This window comes from Protopterus annectens, chromosome 6.part1, assembly GCF_019279795.1.
Source record: "Protopterus annectens isolate FY-2018-M chromosome 6.part1, PAN1.0, whole genome shotgun sequence".
Lineage (NCBI taxonomy): Eukaryota > Metazoa > Chordata > Ceratodontiformes > Protopteridae > Protopterus > Protopterus annectens.
The window spans coordinates 322,253,981-322,274,652 of record NC_056738.1 but is presented as its reverse complement, the minus strand read 5'-3'; the positions used below and the strand labels follow the sequence as shown (position 1 = coordinate 322,274,652).

Below are 20,672 nucleotides of genomic sequence, written 5' to 3'. Positions count from 1 at the left end.
TGCAGGCAGGGAATGAGTGTAATTATTGTTTCCAGGCTGTGGCAATGTTGAGTCCAAACACTTTTTAGATACTATTGTAGTTTCCTCACATGCAGTCTTGCATATGGAATTAGCAGAATGCAGGATGCCATGACGCCCAAAGCCTGCAGAATTTTTCTTGCAGTTAAGTGGGTGTTTGTTGCTAATATTTTGAAATAAGTAGTCAGTTGCCTTTGTTTGTCTGGCGTGAGATAAGCCATCTGGGCAGTTGTATTTAAGCTTGCACCCAGGAATATTATCTCTTGAGAGGGTACAAGTTTTGATTTCTTTTCATTTACTGTGTACCCTAGGCATGTTAATAATCTTTTTACAAACGCCAGATACTGTAGTAGTATGTCCTTGTTCTCTGCTTGAATAAGGCAGTCGTCCAAGTAAGGATATATTTGTATTCCTCTTTGTCTGCAAAATGCAATTACTGGTGCCAGGCATTTTGTGAAGACCCTGGGCGCAGTAGATAAGCCAAAGGGCAGTGCAGAGAATTGGTAGTACATTGAGCCAGCTATGAATCTGAGGAATCTTCTGCATGATTGTCTGATTGGGACATGCAGGTATGCCTCTTTTAGGTCTAAAGTTACAAGCCAAGCCTTCTTGCCCAGCATGGGCAGAAGCTGCTGCAGAGTCAACATTTTGTAATGACACTATGTTCAAGACCCATTTGCCCTGGGTGATTAGGTGCCAGTTTTGAGAAAAAAGTGCTAGTTTTCCCCCTAAAGGAGCTGCCAGAAGATAAGTGCTTGACGCTGGCAGGGGGAAGTCATTGGGACTGCTTTCTGTATGGCTGTGATTTGTCTTCTCCGCTTTTGGAGGTAGAAGCACCCCACTGTATAGACCTGTATGAGCCTTGGGGCTGGGATCTGCCTCTAGGGCATCTGTATCTGCCTCTTTGTGACCTGTCTGACACTGGAAAGGACCAGTTCTTTGTAGGCCAGTGTCTGCTAAATCTTGGAGGCTGTACCTGTAAGAAATCCTTGACTGTTTGCATAGATTTGGCTTTGTCCTCCATTTTCTTCAACACCTCTTCTGCTTTAACTCCAAACAAGGTATCATGCTGTAATGGAGCATCTGATAATTTTGCTTTAACATGATCAGGCAGATTCTGTTCCTTTAACCAAGCATGCCTCCTAATGACAGAACCCGTAACAGCGGCACTGCAGGAGGCCTCCAAAGAATCAAAACCACATTGTAAAGTATACTTTCCAACTTGTTCAGCTGCATGCAATAAATCCTGCATTTCTTTATTTTCTGCACATTCAGAATTTGTCAACATTTTCTGTTTAAGCAGTGACATAATGTATTGCTGATATTTAAGCATATGAAACTGACAATTTAAAGCCCTTATAGCCAAGGTAGCAGAAGTGTAAATATTTTTCCCCCATCTGTCCAGTGCCCTGGAATCTCTGTCAGAGGGGGTAGGGTTTTTTGCAGTGGAAGCCTTGACCCCCTTGGGACCCTGAGATAGTTTCTGGGTCAGCAGCAGGGTTTTTAAAAATAAATTTGTGGAAGTCTGGAACCCTGTAGTATCTGTCTGGCTTAACAGGAGCTGGAGGTAAGGAGTCAGGAGTCAGACTGGACTCTGAAAATACATCATCTACAATGTCTAGCACAGGTGGAATAGCAAGGGGCTTGTGCTGAGGCAGTAAAAGAAAGTCTCTGAGCCTTTTCTTAGATTCTGAATAATCTTGGCTCTTCCAGTGGAAATGATCCCTCATGGTATGCATTCTTTTCCCAAAAGAATAATCCTCAGGAGGAGAAGCTGAGGGGATAGATTCTTCAGCATCAGAATCCTCATAAGGAGGAAGAGAGTACTCCTGATCAGAAGAGGAATCAGATGAAATGGAAACCTGATCTGAAGATTCATATTCTATCTCTTGCCTAGGCCTCTTGTCAGGAGGGGGATGAGAACCCCTGATCAAAGCAATCAGGTCTTCGGCCATTTTGAGCATCTGTTTTTTAGGCATGGAGGCCTGTCCATGGGGCTGTTGTACTTGTTTCTTTGTCTTTAAAGCTGCTTTAGTCTTTGCCTTTGAAGCAGAAGTTGTTTTAACAAATAACTGTGTAGGCCTGAAAATGCCCTCAGAAGCCGATGCCTGCTCAGCAGATCCGGACCCATCTGAGGGGAATGGTTTCCGAAGGTCCAATACCTTGAGTTTGTGTAGGCCTGGTTGACTCCACATGGGAGTCGGTATCAGCCTGCGGCTCTAAAGTAGTGGTCGTCAGGGGCTGCGAAAGCTCCTCACTGAGAACCGGCGAACCAGCGACTGGCCTAGAAGAAGCCTCGTCATCGGTTTTGGACCTCAGATGCCTGTCCTTTTCTTTTTCTTTGCATTTTTTGTAAATTCCGGTAGTCAGCTGTTCCGACAGCATTATATAATTAAATCTTCTGCCAAAGTAATGAAATGCAAAATCGTACCGACGCTTAATAGTGCGTTGGTTAAATCTAGCACAAAACCGACAACTAGTAACATCGTGGTCAGGGCCTAGGCAAGGAATGCAGTAAGAATGAAAATCCTTATGAGGTACTTGCTTCCCACAAGAAATACAATTATTAACTTTTGCTGACATCGGTCTTGAGCAAGAAAAAAGTTTCCCCAATGGGGTACTTAGCTTTTAATGAAGACTTCAGATCTAAAATTCGAACTTGAAAATCTCAGGAGTCGGTTGACCGGCACTTTTGAACTGCTTTTGCTTCGGGCACCGCACGGCAAGAAAGACTGAAGAAAATGGCGTCGGCTGCATCTTTTATACCCCTGGCGCACTGACGTCAGGGAGGAGGCGACAGCAACCAACACTGAACCTAGACTTTGAAATTCAGGCCGACTGCGGGTAGCCTGCCAGCAGGATAACCCAATCGTAAAGACTGCAACAGTGAAACACGATGAACATCGTGGGGGGGGGGGGGTTACAATTTTCTACTTAAGATTATCAAACACCTTTTGATGATGTTGTAACCCATGACCATACCTCATTCTTTCATGTTAGCTCTCTCAAAGGTGCTATCAACTCACTTAAGTCTGGTATAAACTTGCTCAAAGAGTTGACCATGCCCAGAAAATGTTATAAACTCTACACATTATCTGGTGCTAACATCTCTAAAACAGCTGCTTGGATGGGTCAGGTTTTAAGCCTGTACTTGTAAACAAATGTCCTATGTAGGTTACTTCTGGAAGTCGGAATTTGCACTTCAGAGGATTGAGCTTCAAGTTCACTTCACATACTTTAAGACTTTCTTGAGGTTTCTTTCATGCTCTGCTTCACCATTGCCTCCAACTAGTTGATCGTCTACTATTATGGCACAAGGATAACCTGAATAAATTTGTTCCATTGCATGCTGAAAGACTTCACTTGCAGAATTTATTCCAAATGGCATCCTCAGAAACCTGTATCTGCCAAACAGGGTACTAAAGGTAGTTAGAAATGAGGACTTGCGATCCAGCATCACTTGCCAAAATTAACTCTTGCTATCCAAAACAGAAAATACAGTGGCATTTGGTATTACAGCTGCGGCTTCCTCAATTGTGCACATTGGATGACATGGCCTCTTTAATGCTTTGCTCAAATCTCTAGGGTCAATGCATATTCTAATTTCATCTGAGCCTTTCTTGTGAGTGCCTACCATGGACGACACACATTCATTTGGTTCTGTGACTGGACAAATCATACATTGCTGTACCATCTTGTCCAACTGTGCTTTGACTTTGTCTTGCATAGCTATTGGAACACTTCTTGCTGGTCTGACCACTGGCGTGACTTTGGGGTCTAATTTCATAGAATACACAACTGGAAGCTTGACCAACTTGTCATTGAAAACAGCAGCATTCTCTAAGAAAATGACTTCTGAAAAACTTGTACTTGGAACTGCACTCACATGCTTAACTTCTTTAGCAAAAGAAAGTAGATTCATTCTACAACTATCTTTGAGACCTAGTAGAGATTGCACTTGTTATCAGACTACACAGAATAATAAGTTGTAACAGTTCTCAGCCAAATAACATGGAAGTATTACTGAACCTTTGGTTTGAATTTCTTCACCTCCATATGCAACAAGTCTCACGCTGCTGGTTACATTGAGTTGTTTGTTGGTTCTCACTTTTGCAAATGTATCTGCTGATATAACCTTGAACTTTGATCCAGTGTCTACTTTGAGCTCCGTGGATTTCCCATTGATCTGAACTGTGCAAAACACTTCAGTCCTTATCAATAAGTTTACTGCATCATCTCTTTCTTCCAGTACTGATACACCATCCACGTAGAAAGCTGATTGTTTTGCCTCTACTTGAGCAACTTGTTTTCTTGTACAACCTTTCTTTACAACCATGTGAGTCTTACTTGTACTTGACTTGCTAAAGTTTTGAAAGTGGTTCCACTTCTTACACTTATGACACTGCTGACCATATGCTAAACACTTCTCCCTTTTAGACTCATGGTTTGCATCATAACTTCGAGATTTAACAATAAAGCTAGATTTGGTTTTACTCACTCATGTTTGTATGGCACTGAGATGACAGTGGAGCTTGCACTTCTCCTAGAATGTTCTGGAAAACTCGGTACCTTCCCTGGAGTTCCTGTGGTCGCCCTTTGCCTAGGCCTGTTTCTGCTTGCCAAGTGTTGCATACTGTCTATGTTTGCTCTGGAGTTTACTGAAACCATGCTTTTGTCACTTGTAAGCATGTTCGTGTGCCTTTCTGTCACCTCATGGATCTGACAAATCTCTACTGCTTTACTTAATGTCAAATCACTGTCACAAAGCAAAATCTTCCTCACTGCAGCAGTATTAATACCACATACAAGTCTATCCTTTATCAGCTCAACATTCAAGTCAGCAAACCAACACATTTTGGCCTTATTCCTCAAGTAAGTTATATAAGCTGCAAATGTTTCCCCTGGCTTCTGATTTTTTGTGTAAAACAAATGCCTCTCTAATGTAATGTTCGTCTGGTGGTTGCACATTTCTCTGAACTTACGCTTTAAACACACTGGGTCTTCTCTGGATTCAGCTTGCACAAGAACATGACGGTCTGCACCCTTGCCTTCATACACTGCTGGTACATACACAAATGATCACTCTCTTTCTATAGCCTCAGATCCTTCTAGATTTACCAAGCTGAATGCCTTGTGCATGCATCTCTATCTGCATAAGCTGCTTGTATGAAAATATTATACTCCTGTTCAAATATTCTCCAGTTCTCTGCAATATTCTGGTCAAACACAAGTGATTGTGGTTTTCGAAATCCATCTGCCATATTAACACATATCAACAAAGGGGCTTGCAATACATATAAATATGCACACACATATATATACATGCACAAGTAATTGGCATGAACACGCAACTTGGCTAATGCTCTTCTGCTTTATATATGCACTTTCTTTCTTTGTGCTTATTGGTACTGTGTGAATAAATAACCACATAGTGCTTTCAATTAACTGAACCTTACGAAATAAACCTCTCGGGCTTCTTGTTGCTTTATTGCACTTTGTGAAATACCTTTTCAAATTTCCTAATGCTTCATTGTGCCTTACGAAATATTTTAAGTTTCTCAATGCTTTCTTGTACTTTGTGAAAAAAAGAAGTTAAATTCTTACCCATAACATTCCATCTGTGTTGTTGATCTTCATTCATTCATTACTGATGGGTATCTGTTCTGTCCTCGGAACCGAGTCGGCCATTATAACAAGCTTGCACCAGCCAAAAAACTCTCAAGCTAAGCTTGCCCATAGTGCCCTTCTCTCTATCACCTCAGATCAAGTTTGCTCATATGAAAAAGGAAAGAAGATGGAGGCTTTATCTGAGCAACTACCCTATCATAAGGTAAGACCAAATCCAAACCTCCAGGAGTCTGTTGGAGGGGGGATGGCAGGTGGGTTGCAATGAATGAATGAAGATCAACAACACAGATGGAACGTTATGGTAAGAACATAACTTCTTTATTTGATGTTGTTAATCTTCGTTCATTCCTTACTGTTGGGACAGAGTCTCTAGTTACTTTATTTCTTGGGAGGCCCTATGGAAGGATATTCCTGAGCAGCACTGAACCAAAGGAAGCTCTTCCCCTGAAGACCAAATCCAATTTGTAATGCATGATAAAGGTATGAGGGGAGGCCCATGTTGTTGCTGCACAAATGTCATCCATGGAAGTATTTTTGAATGAGCTTTGACCTTAGATGGTAGAAGAGCTTTGTTTTATTGATAGATAAAGCAAATACAATTGCTAAACTATTTAAATAGAGTCACTTTGGAAACAGATCTTCCCAATTTTGGTCCTGAGAACGATACAAATAATTAGTCAGCCTGTTGTAGTGATTTAGTCCTGTCCAAGTAGAATCGCAATTGTCTATGCACATTAAGTAAATGTAGAGAGTATTCTCCTTTGTTAGAAAAATTTGGTTTATGAGAAGCCGGAATAATGTGGCGTACAGGGAGGGATAGGTTATTTTGCCTGGCGATTACCGAAGTGGAGGAATCAAGCTGGCAGCTTGAGGCTCGATAAATTTGGATGCATCAACCCTTGCGGATGCGACAGGAATTCTGGAGTTAGATCCAGAATCCATGGTTGATGTACTACGTGAGGCCAAAGAAAGGGAAAACAGACTTGCCGGGGCCAACAGGGTGCAATGAGGATTCTCTGCTTCTCAAATGAAGAGCCTTCTTTAGAAACTGCAGGATCAGTGGAGGGGGGGAGCATATAGTATTCCCATGGGCCAATTGTGTACTACAGCATCCCTCAGGGACTCCCCCTGTGGGGGGATTATGGCAAAGTAGCTGCTACATTTGTGGTTTGCAGGGGGTGTGAACAGATCGCAGCAAAGCTGACTCCGGTGAATGAAGGTCTTCACGACTATGATAGGATTGAGGGACAACTCGTGAGGCAGGAGGATGCATCTGCTCAGTTTGCCTGCAATCATGTCGGAATCCCTGGGAATGTGCATTGCTGTCAGAAAGCAGTTGGAAGCTATCACCCACTGCCAAATCCTCATGGCCTCTCGACACAACGGGTAGGACTTGCTTCCCCCTTGTTTGTTGATATACCAGACTACAGACATGCTGTCTGACTGGATAGCAATTGTCCTAACGGGAGGGCAGATTGGAATGCTTGCAACGCTAGAAGCACTGACCTCAGTTCCAGAACACTGACATGCAGGTTGGCCTCCATGGGTGCCCAAGTGCCTTGGACTGTCTTTCCCCTGGAAATTCCCCCCACCCCATTAGGGAAGCGGCCATGGTCACTATGGGCTTGGGCTGGGAGGGGGAGAAAGGATGGCTCCATAGGCCATTCTATGGCTTCATCCACCAACAAGTCTTGCTTGCATCGATTTGTTATGCGGATCTGAAAGGCTATAGGGTGAGTCAAAGAGGGACGAGGTCCTAATGGAGAGATAAAAAGTCAGCAAGCAAACGGGAGTAGTAGTGCTGAAATTCAATTCATCCTCAGGTCTTGGTGAGTACCTTCGCGAGGTGAAGCCTACTTTTCACAAAATCTCACCAAGGCGACACTGATATATAGACTGTATTTATATAGCATATATCATGGACAAAATTAAGTCAAAAACAATAAAAAAGATAGTTGGGTGCACAAGTCCCAGGATAAAAAAGTGCCCAATCCTGGTAAGCACACTGGTGCCAGGATGGGAAATAATGACAGTGTAGAATCCTCAAAATCCGTAAACATTCCTACAATGGGGCCAGGTCAGGCCCAAGGGGAAGATGCCCCCCACCCACTGTAGAAAGAAGTAGCAGTCCACAAAAATCACAAAAACTGATAAGCCAAACAACAGCCATAAAGACGACAGAGTGGACTATTGAAGATAACAAAGAAATTATGTATTGTTACTATTATGCAAAAAGCCCAGAATTACCAGACAAAGGATATACCTTAGATTAAGAGATAAATTAAAGGAAAGGAAAATACTTTCACAGGAAAAACTGTCAGAAGCTTCAAATAAAAATTTGCATTCATTAATACAACAGATTTTTGAAAAACAGTATAGATCAAGAAACTTTGATCTGTTTTGGAAAAAAAAGCATCTGAGGAAGTTCGAAAATGTAAACAACACAACCTAGACATTTTTGAAAAATATAAAAAAAATATGGACATGGGAAAGAAAGAGAGATTTTATATGGTGCAATATTTATGCAAAGGAGAAAGCCAAGTTAGCTAATATAGAGAAAGCAGTCACAAAGATATTCAAAGAGTAATACAGGCAAAGGCATCCAGATATAAAAATTTCACAATACAAAATTAGTATCACAAAGATGGAATCTGGAAAAGAAGATGAGTAAAATAGAAGTTAAGGAAATAGAAGTTGAAGTTATGGAGTGTCTGCTAAGTGAAGGATTTAATGTAGAAAGTCTAACACAGACTTCATCACAGCATGGTGGAGTGAGTCCCCAAAGTAAGGAAAAGCAGGAAGATCAGGAAACATCTGAAGAAGAAATGTGGACATGGGGAAAAAAGAGAATTAATATGGTGTAATATTTATGCCAAGGAGAAAGCAAAACTAACCAAAACAAAAAGAGCAACACCAAAGATATTTGAAAAGAAATACTGGCAAAGGAATCTGGATATAGAAAATCTCACAATATTTAAAAAATAAGAAGACAAAGAGGAAAAGTAGAAAAGAAGATCAGTAATGGAGAAGTTAAAGAAACAGAAATTGAGGTTATGGGGCACCTGCAAAGTGAAGGATTCAGTGTAGAAAATCTAATGCAGAAAACACCACAACAGGATAGAGCAATGGATAGCCAAATTAAGGGGAAACCAGTGGAAAAAGAAGCAATTGGTCAGGTGCCATAGCAATATATTTGGGTCTATATCAGAACATCGAAGTATTAAAACTTTGAATGTTCTGATATCAAATACTATTCAGCGAATGCTAAGAATAGCGAAGCTGCAGAACAGCGAATTCTTTCCTCAGGAAAGAATTTGGTTAGCCGTTTCTGTGGCTTCGCTATTCTTAGCGCTGTGGTGGAAAGTTATGGCTTGGGTTCATGTAAGTGTGCGATTGTTTGTACTTTAGGGTTGGGGCAGTTTAAGTGAGTTAGGGTTAGGGTGCGGGTTAGGTGAGTGTGCGATAGTGATGGACCTTAGGGTTAGGGTTTGGGTTAAGGTAAGTGGGTAGATAGTAGTGTATGTTTAGTTTAGTGTAGCATTGGATGTAGGAACTTAAGTGTATGTGTGTGGTTGCTGTTTGTTTGATGTGCTTGTGTGGTGTGTCTGTGTTTCGGAGCAGCGGATTTTTTCCATGGGAAAAAATTCGCTGTTCTGAATGTTCGATATTTTCATGTTTAGATGTTTTGGGGCCGATGAAATAGCGTTTGCTATTTTCATCTTTTGATAACGTGATATAAATGCATATATTTTGGGCCTTCCACAGGAAACCAGTATAAATGTTCACTTAAAGTTAGACAGCAAGGGAAGGAACAGGAGACTGCAGAAACTCTGATGCAGTCAATGTTGAGGAGTGATAGGCCAGTGAGTTCCCATATGACAAAAAAACGAATGGCACAGAAGGAAATCAAAGATAAGGTGTCACAGAAAGATGCTATAGTTCTTTATATAGAATGCCTGCAGGAAGTGGAAAACAAAGACTGCACCCTTAGTCTGGAAGAAAATGAACTAAGGAAAGAGTTGCTTGATTTAATGGACATCGATATAGTAAAATCAATGAAAGAAATAGACTGCAGAAGGTCAATAAAACCACAAAAGTCAGAAGTCTGATAAAACATGAACACAGTAATTAGGGCTGTCCACAGAGATCCATGAGATTCAACAGAAGTAAACAGGATATGTTACTGTGCAGCCAAATTAGAAACTGATAAAGTTCTACCACAAGAGCACAGGGTAGTGAGGCAAAGAAAGTGGAGAAATTGAATACTGTCATGGAATTATTGAACAGAGAAAAATATAAAGCAATTAAGACAAAAAGTGTCACTGTTAGAAGACTACAGAAGAGGGAATACATCAACAAAAACACTAAGAAAGATGTGATAAAAGCAGTGCGCAGTATTAGAACAGACGAGGATCTATCATGCACTATTGTAAATAATAAATTAAAAATTTCAGCACAGGTGGAAAAACTTAGAAGATACACAGATAAATATAAAGGAAAAGTACAAAACAGGCAATTTAGTGATGACCCAAAAAAGTTTTATAGACAATTGGGAAGCAAGGTAAAAGGAATTGAAAGGCTGCCAATAAAAGAAGAAATAGATGTATTCTGAAGGAGTACCTATGAAGATCCTGTGGAAAACAACAAATATGCTAAATGAATAAAAGAAGTAAAAGAAAGAATAAGATATTTAAAGGTACAGGATATGAAATGGGATGAAGTAACAGCCAGAGAGATTGAAACAAAGTTAAGAAAAGCCTCTAATTGGAAAACCCCAGGCCCAGATGCAGTGCCTAACTTTTGGTTAAAAGTATTAACATCTTTGCATGAAGACCTAGCCATAAGCAAGAACTATTTATATGCGCACCCCAAACAGACACCAATCTGGCTAACAACAGGTAAAACAATGCTCCTACTTAAGAGTGAATCTGCAAGCTACCCCAAAAATTATAGACCAATAACTTGCCTTCCGACAACCTATAAACTATACACTAAAATTGATGCTAACAGAGTTTATAGCCATTTAGAAGAAAACTCAATTATGGCAGTAGAACAAAAAAGCAATAAAAGAAAGTCATATGGAACAAAGGATCATTTGTTTTTAAATAAAGTCATAGTGGAGAACTGTAAAAAGGGGAAGAATCTAAGTATAGCATGGATTAACTATAAAAAAGCATTTGATAGTATCCCACATTCATGGATAAAAGATACATCCTACACTGATCAACTATGTTACAGTGACCATGAAACAATGGAAGACCATGATCAACTATGTTACTGTGACCATGAAACAATGGCAGCCCACTTTGCAATTAAACTATGATAAAGGACAAATTATTATCCCAGGGATAAAAATTCAAAGGGGGATATTCCAGGGTGACTCTTTGTCACCGTTGCTGTTCTGCCTTGCCCTTAACCCATTAAGCTGTTTACTTAATGGCTTAGGCCATGGCTACAATTTGACTCCTAGGAAACAATAAAGTCTAAAGACTTCTCATCTTCTATTTGTTGATGATTTGTCGATGATTTAAAACTGTATAGTTCATCAGATGAGGAACTGAAAGCACAGCTGCAGGTTGTCAAAACTTTTTCAGATAATATTAGAATGTCATTTGGACTTGATAAATGTGCAAAAGCAACCTTTAAAGCAGGAAAACATCAGTTTGGGACAAGAATGTGAAATAAAAGAACTTGAGCAAGAGGGAGTGTATAAATACTTGGGAATCGATGAAGGATCAGCAATAAAACATGAACAAATGCGAGTAAAATTTAGGAATATTTTAGAAGACTTAAATTAATCCTGAAAACAGCATTGACATCTAGGAACAGAATCCAAGCAATAAACCAATTTGTTCTTCCTGTCCTAACTTACAGTTATGGGTGATTGATTGGCCCCAATATGTGTTGGACTGATTAGATATTAAAACAAGAAGGATACTTCATGCTCACCAAATGATCTATAAAAATAAGTGCATACCAAGATTATATATTCCCTGTTCCGAAGGAGGGATGGGCCTCCTTGAAATTGATTACATGTACAGATCTGCAATCGTGGGATTACACACATATCTGCTACCTCACGAGACCCAAACATACTGAAAGCTTTGAAACATGAGGAGAATAAATCTAAGATGACTTCCCTGCTTAATCTAGCAGAAGCATATCGGCATCAGGTAGGAATGGAAATCAGACTGGAAGTGGATAGAAATCAGGCAGCAACTAAATGTGCCAAAAAATAAAAGAAGGAATATAAGGTGAAGGATCAGATGAAAAGGCAAGAAATGTAGAAAATGCATAAATATAGTTACAAGTATAGAAAACTTCTGGAAGAACCTCATGTTGATCAGGGATGAATGCAGGAATGGTTAAGGAGAGGTGAATTCAATCCAAGAGATGAAAAGTTAATATTAGTGGCTCAAGATAATGGGATACGTACACACTGGTTTACAAAGTCCATTGAACATGTGGGTGACACAGACAAATGTAGGTTTTGTAAAACCAAACTGGAAACAGTCGCACACCTCGTTGCTGGTTGTGACAGACTAATGGCAGAAGGACTGCATACTGAAAGGCACAATAATGTGGCGAGACTGTTGTCTGGGGATTGTGCAAACATTATGGTTTTGAAGTGACTGAAAAGCACTGGAAACATAAGCCACAAAATATCATCACATCTACATCACACGGAATCATCCATTACCAACAATTCAAATGATAGATGCTAGAAAACCGGATATAGTGGTCCAAGAAAAGAAGACAAGAGTAGCATTGATCATTGAAATTGCCATACCCAGTGACTACATTGTCCTGCACACAGAGAGAAATAAAGTTATAAAATATCAGGATCTGCAAGCAGAAATGAGAGCAATGTGGAAGAAAGATACCCACATAGTTCCAATAGTAGGAAGTGCAACGGGTCTTATAAAAAAAAAAAAGAGTTTAAAATCTTATTTAGATACACTTCCAATGCATGTAACTCCATATGAACTGCAGAAGGAGTCATTACTGGGAACACTGTGGGAGCTGCAAAGAGCACATTTGGCTGACATCAAAGAGCAAAACAATATTAATTTCATGAACTTTAATCGTATTTTGACTTAGGAATGGGGTCCATTCCCATCATGGTATTAGAAGCCCAAAAGACTTGGAGAAATAAAAAAAGGGCAAGACCACTGTGTTGGTAAAAGCCACTGAAGAAGCCTCATGTGTAGTCTTGCCAGGGGAACTATCATAATCGATGCTGTCATAGATCCTAATAGCTGAAGAACTGACCGAGCTGGAACTTTGTCCTGAGAAAGTATCACCGGGAGTTGAGATCTTAGTCTTTCTAGTCTGTGCAGTGTGAAGGAGATTAGGCAAGATTGGGTGTTGAAAGTTGCCCCTATGAATTCCAGGGTTTGCGAAGGAGTCAACTTGCACTTCTCCTCATTTACTGAGATCCGTAAGGATGCTGCTAGCAGTAGAGTGTAATGTAAGGCTGAAACAAGTAGATACTTGGTGGGGGCAATAAGGAGCCAATCATCTAAATATGGAAACACCCAGAATCCTTGCAGTCCCAAGTGAGCTGTTACCACTGCCATGCATTTGGTGAACACTCTGGGGGCCATAGAGAGACCAAAGGATAGTGTGCAGAAATGGTAGTGATTGGCTCTCAGCTGGAAGTGGAGGAATCTTCTGGAGCATTTGTTCATTTTTATGTGGTAATACGCATGCTGAAGATCTATCGAGCACATCCAATCGTTTTTTTTTTTTAGAAAAGGGAGTGTAGACTGAACCATGACCATCCAGAATTTTGTTTGTTTGGCAAATTTGTTTAGGATGCTGAGGTGCAAGACTGGCTTCCAGTCCCCTGTCTTTTTTAGCATTAAAAAGAACCTTGAGTAAAATCCAGATCCTATGTGGTCTGGTGGGATTGCCTGGATGATTCTTTTTTGGAGCAGCTTTTGTATTTCTTGAGCTGCTGCTTCCCTCTGACCAGGTGGAACATTGGGAATATGCTTTGGTGGCCTTGGGTAAAGATTGAAAGGTATGTGATAATCTCTGGTAATTATCATCTGGACCCAAAAATCTGTGGTTATCATTCACCAGGCAAATTGGTGCAGAGAAAATTGTTCCCCCAACTGCTTCCAGAGGTAAGCAATCAGGCTGCTCTTCAGGAGCGCTGATAGGTTTGCCCAAAGAAAGAATCTCTGGATCCCTGATTATGCGGATCCCCTCTGCCCCTGTGGGAGTGTCTTCCAGATGAATTTCCCCTTCTACCCTAGGGGTAAACTCACCACGTGTCACGGAAAGGACCCTGGGACTTCTTGTACCACATCTTTTCACTCCTCTGATTCCTAGAGTAAGATCATTGGGGGGTGAAAAAATGTACACCCATGACAGACAGGGTCTTTCCGTCTTTTTCACACCTGGCCAATGTGTCTCTCACTTTTGGGCCAAAAAGAGAAGAAGCTTCCACTGAAGTGTTGAAAAAAAGATTACTTAAAAGGGTCCACAAAATCACATAAGCGCATCCAGGCATGACGTCTCATGATAATGCCTGCACCCGCTGCTCTAGCTGCCCCTTCAGTAGTATGAAAGATTAACCGCATGGACGAGTTAGATACATATTCCAGGGTGGCAAGCTGTGAGGCAACTTTGTCGCATACCTTGACAGAAACTGCTCCTGCTAAGGTTCCTGAGAGTTCTGAAATTAGATCTCTCTGGAGCCAGGAAAAGTGTGCCAAGTAATTCAAGGACTGGATGGCAAAGGTCGATGAAGAAAACAGCTGCTTCCCTAACCTGTTAATCACCCTAGACTCCATGTTTGGGGGATGGACAGTATGGCTCTCCTCGGCGAGCTCTTTCTTAGTGGCCGCCACCTCTACCATAGTGTCTGCTGGTAGGTCTTTGGACCAATGTGGACTGTCCTCCAGTGGAGCAAGAATTTTGTCTGGTCTCCGGGGAATAGGTTCAACAGTGTCAGGATTCCTCCAAGCACACTGCACAATGAGCTGCACCAGGTCATCTACAGGCGGGGTCACCCAAGAAGTAGACTAGACTCCTCAGAGGAAAGGTTGGTGGGCTTCCAGTCTCCCCACTGTTTTAAGATGTATGTATCCAAAGGAGATATTCTCCAAGGGTGACCGTGGGACATTTCCCCTTCATCGTACTCTCTATCTTTGGTAAGGGATTCCTTGGGGGAATCCACGTGCTTCCTCTTACATGATCTCTTATGTGGTAGCTCCTCAGTGGGGGCATCTGAAGAGGACTCTGAAGAGTGGGTACCTTGTGGAAGGGTATCTTGAGGTTCCCGTGCTCAATGTCCTAGAGTAATGGACTGTGTCAGCTGTGGTTCAGAAGACAGAAATATATGAGTCTTCGGTGCCAAAGGAACTGGCTGTGAGCCTGCAGAGGCAAGTGCCCTCTCCATCACCTGGAAAGTAGGCCCACCTGAAGAGGAGGGGGTGCCTGGAACCGAGAAAGACAACTTTGGGACCAGGGTCACATCCCGGTCTGATGTGCCCACCCCCAGGGAAGGAGCCACAAGAGGACTTGGTGCCGCCAAGACAATCGGAACCATACTAGACAGTGCTGTAGAAATAATAGGCGCCGTATTATGGGGTCATGGTGGTGACAGCCCAGCCACAATCATGTGGATGGCTCAGCTTCAAGTGAGTCAATGTCCAATAGATAGGCTCCGGAGCCATGGTAAGATCTACCAATGGAACCAAAGAAACTGGTACTGGGATAGGTGTTGGTGTCGAGGGCTCCAATACCTCCAAGGAGGTATAAGGAGGAATATATTTCGGAGTCTGTGGAGAAGATTCCTCAGCTCCAGGTGAAAGGGAGGATTTGGAAGGAGTTGGAAATCTTCTGGCCACCAATAGCTGATCCACAAGTCTCACTATGTCGAATTCTGAAAGACTCCTGGAGGAGCGGATTGACATCACTGACAAAAAATCAGGGCATTCTAAAAAGGGGCTGCAGTGCTCTCAAAAAAAGGGATCTGCCTACGGGGAATATAGGGTCCAAGGCAATATCTCACCTTTCGGTACCGTGGTCAAAGGACCAGCAAGATGTATAAGGGGACAGTGACCGGAGTTGGGAAAACTATTTTTGGTGCCGAAAGGGGGATCTTAAAGTTTTGAATGGTTCTGAGATTTTGTGTGTCATTAGGGTAGTTTTGCTTTTGGTTCTGAAGACTTAATTGATTTAGATCCATCTCAGAATAGCCTCCCAGGAAGGTTTTTAGAAGACCCTGAGAGAAAATTTTTTTTTTTTCTTCAGTCAAAGTAAAGGCACTAAAAAGACAATAAACACAAACAAAATGACTGTCTGAATTTGCATTTTTATTGTTTTATCAGTCATCATCAAAATTAGAGTAAGCACCTGTCCGACAACAGTATATATAACACAAACAGCAAATTACATACTATGAAAATAGAAAGGAGTGTTTTTTTTTTTTTTTGTTTACCAACAAGTCTGTACAATGGTATGTATGAAGAATACCAAACTTGGTAAAGAAAAAGAAGACAATACTTCAAAGGAAAGCAAACTCTAAATGACTAACAGGAAAATAAATTTTTTTGGTGCTGAGCTTGTTATAAAGGCCGACGACTTGGTCAAGAGATGGAGCCGATACCCATCAGTAAGGAATAAATGAAGATTAACATCAGATTAACCTTTTAGCTTTGCTTTTTTAGAACTTAAAGATGGCTTAAGGAATACTTTCTTGACTTTTGGACTTTTTGCTTTATTTTAGGAAGCTAAAGTAAAAAAAAAAAAAAAAATAAATTTAAGAATTTATATTGATGAAGCACTTTATTAAAGTAAATAACTTTTAAAACACATTCAAAACTTTGGAATGCAACTGAGAAATTCTATAACTGTAATATTCTTGTGTAATTTTGTAAGGAACACCTTTCTTTAATATAAGAACACTTTTACACACTCTGAGATACTTCGAATGACTTTAATTACTTTTTTGATACCAAACAAAGTCATAGTTATGCCAAAACACAGCACTTTGCCCAACACAGCAGTCGCTTTGCTTTATTTTTATCTACTGTGCCCCTTTTCTTTTCTTTATGCCCAGCCTACTTTCTCTGTGCTCGTTTTACTCTTAACATGCCCAATCATGCCTCAAATGCACTCTTTCTGCCTTAAACATGCTCGTTTTGTACTTTAACATGCTTGTTTTGTACTTTAAACATGCTTGTTTTATCAGACACTTTTATCTTAAACATTTTCTTTAGCTATCAACTTTTCTGAGCTTTCCATTTGCCTGATGTGCGGTTTATAGGTTTATAGATTCATATGTTCATAGGTTCATACCTAGAGGGGTTTGGTTCTGAAGAAGGATCCTCCCTCACTTCTTTTGAGGATTCAGATTCTGATGAGAACCTGGTCTTGACCCCTTGTCTATGTCCCTATGCCCTTATGCCCTTGTAATGCCTTTTCTTGTCTTGTTTGCATCGAGTAAATAATTTTTGTTGTTTTTTTTTTTAACCTTTAATTCCTTCTGGTTATGTTTGCACTGTTTTCTCTTGGTTTTACCTTTGCTGTCACCTTTACATCACATGGCTCCAAATGTTTGTTCTTTTCCATCCTGGTTCTGACACTATGTCACTTTCTTGTTGGTACACGAATAAACACATCTTTGTGGGTTCTGTTTAAGCAGTTTTATTCTATACAAACACATTACTGTACAGCTTATTTGACTATGAATAAGTAACTTACATACAAACTAACTGCTGTGTTCATACATGCTTACACACTAGCTGTTTCTTCAAAATGGTGCTAGGGATTGCACATGTCTGGAATTTATACATGCACGCACAGCCTCGCATGCTTCTTAAAGATATAGCGCACACATGCTACACTCTTATCTACATCCTTAATTCTCTTTTTTTGACTGAGGGTATTCTTGTGCTTCCCACTAAAAATTTTCTCTCATAGCATGCTGTGTCTCTCCAAAGGTAATATCCTCGGGGAGGTTGGCAAGAACCAGGTTCTCATCAGAATCTGAATCCTCAAAAGAAGTGAGGGAGGATCCTTCTTCAGAACCAAACCCCTCTAGGTTTGAATCCTCATCAAATTCAGGAGGGTTTGGGAAGGCTTCAGAAGTAGGGTCCCTTTTCTTTTACCTGGGGAGGTATTTCTAGGTGCTTGTCTAGACCTAACTATGGAGATCAGGTCTTCAGCTAGTCTAACTAAGTCCTCTTGGTATCCCTGAGAATGGGAGCCGGTAGGTCTAGGTGAAGGGCCTGCAGCAGTACTTCTCTTAGGAGTCACTTTGGCCTTCGGCTTAAGGACATCCGACATCCTAATGCCTGTCTCTCTGAAGAAAGCTGAATCTGTGAAATCAGACGTCGCAAAAGAGCATCACTGGGAAGAGAGCGCTCTTCGTAAGTCAAGGCTTGCTGAGTGGGCCCAGACTTGACTGATGAGCTAAAAGCAGGGGCCTGTGCAAAACTAGAGGGACCTGACAGCATGTCGGATTACGAATGGGCTTCAACAGATGCCTGTGGAACCACCTCAGACATAGAAGGGGGCTGCGAAGGTGCCTCACCTTCTTCAACAATCACAAGCCAAGAGGGAGAAACACATGAACTGGAGAATGTTTTTTATCCGAGGGCCTAAGCTTGGGTCTCTTTTCTTTTTCTCTCTTATGCCTAGGCTGCTCAACCTCTGGACAACTGGCGGACACCATCGGACACTGATGAGAAGATTCAAGACTAAGGAATCTAGCTAAAATCTTGGCCCTAAGTCTGATTGTCCTAAAGTTAAAGCAGGCGCAAAAACGGCAACTAGGGACATTGTGATCTGGGCCTAAGCAGGTGACACAAAGTGAGTGGAAGTCTCTGTGGGATTTGCTTACCAAGGGGAGACAATTATTTACTTTAACTGACATGAGTTTAAAGCAAAAGAAAGGAGTTCCCCAATGTGGTACTTACCTTTCCAATGACTTCTCTCTGATGCAGATTGACAGATGCACTGAAACACTACTAAGGGCTCCGATAGCAAGAAAAGACTAATTTCATGACGTAGGTTGGCTCCTGATATACCCGAGAACCTTAAGAGGAAGAAATAATTTTCTCTGGTAGTTGGGCCAACTAAGGGCTTTCACGGTAGGAAATCCCACAAGTCAGGACTGCAACAGTGAAACCCGAAGAACATCTATATTTATCTATTTAAATATCTGTGTCTGCATCTACTACCTAATTATCTATCCACTCCTCTATCTATATACATTAACAATCAATACATGCAACTTACCTTTTCTCCTTAATATCAAAATCACGCACTAACTCATCTCTCTTGTTCACAAGTGAAACCAACTCTTCCAGTAAAAGCTGCTCGCGTTTTTGATGAGACTCAGTCTTGCTCCAATCTTAACATAACGTTTGAAAAATAATAACAGCATTAATTTAATAGCAGGGCCATTTCATAAGTAAACTGTCTTTCAGGAAAATCAAAACGTGTAGGCGGTAGTAGATAATTGATAATAAACATTTAATCACTTTACTGTATGTCCTAGTAAAAATATTATTTCATTAACCATTTCTCTTTTTTTAAGACATACATACATATAGTGAAAGTATGGGACTGTTTCTATAAAAGAGGCTTTCCTGAATATTTTCTGAACATTCTGAACAGTTTCTCTTTAATAACTGGGCCACGGAATTGACAATTTTCAGAAGACATACAGAAACTGCTTTAAGGTATAAATTCATCAGATAAGTGTTATACAGTAAACCAGAGAAGCATAGACCTTCTAACATGTAAAAATATAGAAACAATTTGCAAGTTTCAAATTCTTCACAGATTTGTAATGCAGGAAAAAAAGAAAGAATGGATAGTTATATACTGTTTGCAGTGTATGCCTTCCAGTATAACTAAACAGTCAGATATGGCAACAAAACAGAAAATGCTTTTAATGAACAATGATAAAATGCATTTTTACGAATCTGCAGTTAAATATTCAGTGGTTAGAAATCTTGAATACACTTCATACTTGTAAATGAGTCTGCACCTGATGTAAAAAACAACACTGCCAAATATAATCCAAAATCCTACCATTTTAATGTTGTACCCCTTGCTATAACCTTTAACTCAACCCAGGGATATTATATTCATGCCCATTTTGTCTTGTTCTATGCTACCCTCATACCCTGTTCTTGCGAATGCCCCAGAATAATTCCTCTCATCCCTACCTTCACCTCCTACCCCTACTAAATGATTGTGTACATGTGTACGTTATTTTGTATGTTACTATTTGCTGTACTGTATGTAACTTAATTTACTGATCCTCTAGCCACTCTGAAGCTTTTTTCACTATGTTTCTCATTTCTATTCTACATTAACTACATTCTTTTCAGCTGAATATCTTTTTATGAGTTTGAATATACTTATTTGAAGCACAAATTATGGCTCTGGATTAATAATCCATTGTCGACAAACACAATGCTAACGTAAAACAGAATGACAGCGGAACAAAACGCGGTCAGAGGAACCATAAAAGATAAAACTTGGTTTAATATGGATCAAAATGAGGGTTGTAATGTGTGCGTGATTTTAATGGTCTGATGAAGCTAATAGCAAAAGCGCTTACCAATCTTTTGTATTATATTGTTTTGATGCATATTAAACCAAGTTTTATCTTTTACGGTTCCTTTGACAATATTTTGTTCCCTGCCATTCTGTTTTACGTTACTTATTTATTTGCTTAATTACTTATTTATCTACTGTATTTAAGTGTATTTGGTTACTGGGGTGGAGCACTAGCCAGCAAATAATGTCTTGGTTCTAAATGCTCCCAGGCTGAGACTGAAATTGTTCATATTTGATCAGTGCTCTACCCCAGTTAACAAACGTAAATAAATAGTAAATAAATGTAATTCTTACTAGTGTTCAGAGCATTCAGAAAAAAAAAAATCACTTACAAATTAGCAAAAGGGAATGGGTCATAGAAGCAGGGAAAGTCACACTGCAATTCTTATTCTCAAATTACCTAAAATAAAACAACCGGACACCTAAATTTT

At 40.4% G+C, this 20,672-nt stretch overlaps 1 protein-coding gene across 2 annotated transcripts in view; it reads right to left on the bottom strand.

Moving 5' to 3' along the window:
* Positions 1-20,672, bottom strand: part of LOC122805531 — a 2,823,268-nt gene that overhangs the window by 172,882 nt on the left and 2,629,714 nt on the right. For both annotated transcript variants that reach the window (XM_044075738.1, XM_044075739.1), the window contains one exon: positions 18,907-19,021. In XM_044075738.1, coding sequence (XP_043931673.1) covers positions 18,907-19,021 — 115 coding nt within the window. The remainder of the gene's footprint in view (positions 1-18,906; positions 19,022-20,672) is intronic.